General features: G+C 57.5%; 1 protein-coding gene across 1 annotated transcript; it reads left to right on the forward strand.

The window, feature by feature from the left end:
- Positions 1 to 213: 213 nt before the first annotated feature.
- LOC121529519 (phosphoinositide-interacting protein-like) lies at positions 214 to 681 on the forward strand. Its single transcript, XM_041817435.1, has one exon. The coding sequence runs from the start codon at positions 214 to 216 to the stop codon at positions 679 to 681; it is 468 nt and encodes a 155-aa protein (XP_041673369.1).
- The last annotated feature ends 256 nt before the right edge of the window (positions 682 to 937 follow it).

Genomic DNA, 937 nt, shown 5'->3' on the forward strand with positions numbered 1-937 from the left:
GTGTTATATTTACCCCTCTGACCCTCCCCCTCCCCCTCCTCTTCCTCCTGCTGCTGCATGCTCCACCCTGACCCCCCCTCTCCTAAAATAACCTCACATCTACTGTACTGACTGCTCCACTCTGGTCAGGATCAAACGGTCTCTGGTGGACTCGCTGTTGGAGTAAAGTCTGGAGAAGTTCAGCAGGTTAGATCAGGATTAGGAGTTATGACCATGACTTCTTCCTCTTCTTCCTCCTCTTCCTCCCTCAGAGCCATCGAGGCGGCGATGCGAGGCAGCCCGGAGAACATCCCCCTGGGAGAGTGCACCCTCTCCGAGTCCAGGGACCAGCTGACGCCCCCCAGTCGCACCGAGTCCACCGTGTTCAGCCTGTCCCGTAACGAGTCCCTCCTGACGGCCGACACACCCCCCGGCGAGGACAAATGCGAGGTCTTCTGGTTCCCCATCCACCTCATGACCACTGGGGGCAGCTTCCTGGCGTGCGGCATCATCATCAGCGGCGTGTACTTTGCCGGCCACTGCAGGAAGGTGACCAACATCCTGGGCCCGGCGCTGCTGTCCATCGGGCTGATGGTGTTCGTGGTGGGCGTGGTCCTCATCCCCATCACCAAGGAGAACAGGAAGCGGTCCAACATGAAGAAGCCACTGAGCTACTATAGGCCGCCCATGTTTAACCTCTGACAGGAGGACGGCGTGGACCCGGATCCGTCCAGCATGGAGAACGGCGAGGACTCGGATCCTTGCAGCATGGATCGGCGTGGACTCTGAGACTTTTTTAAGGTTCTGTGATTTTTATTGGTGCACGTGTCTCCGCCTGTGTGCATGAAAACATTTATAACCAAAGAGAGGAGGTGAGAGCAGGAGGCTGGCGGCGTGCTGATCACTGACGGCGTTTAGAGCCGACTGTAGCGAGCAGAGCGTCCTCATGAATATTAAT

Source organism: Cheilinus undulatus, linkage group 21 (assembly GCF_018320785.1).
Source record: "Cheilinus undulatus linkage group 21, ASM1832078v1, whole genome shotgun sequence".
NCBI lineage: Eukaryota > Metazoa > Chordata > Actinopteri > Labriformes > Labridae > Cheilinus > Cheilinus undulatus.

What these genes read in the sequence shown, in the direction of transcription:
- LOC121529519 (XM_041817435.1), top strand. Translation starts at nt 214, where the DNA reads ATGACTTCTTCCTCTTCTTCCTCCTCTTCCTCCCTCAGAGCCATCGAG.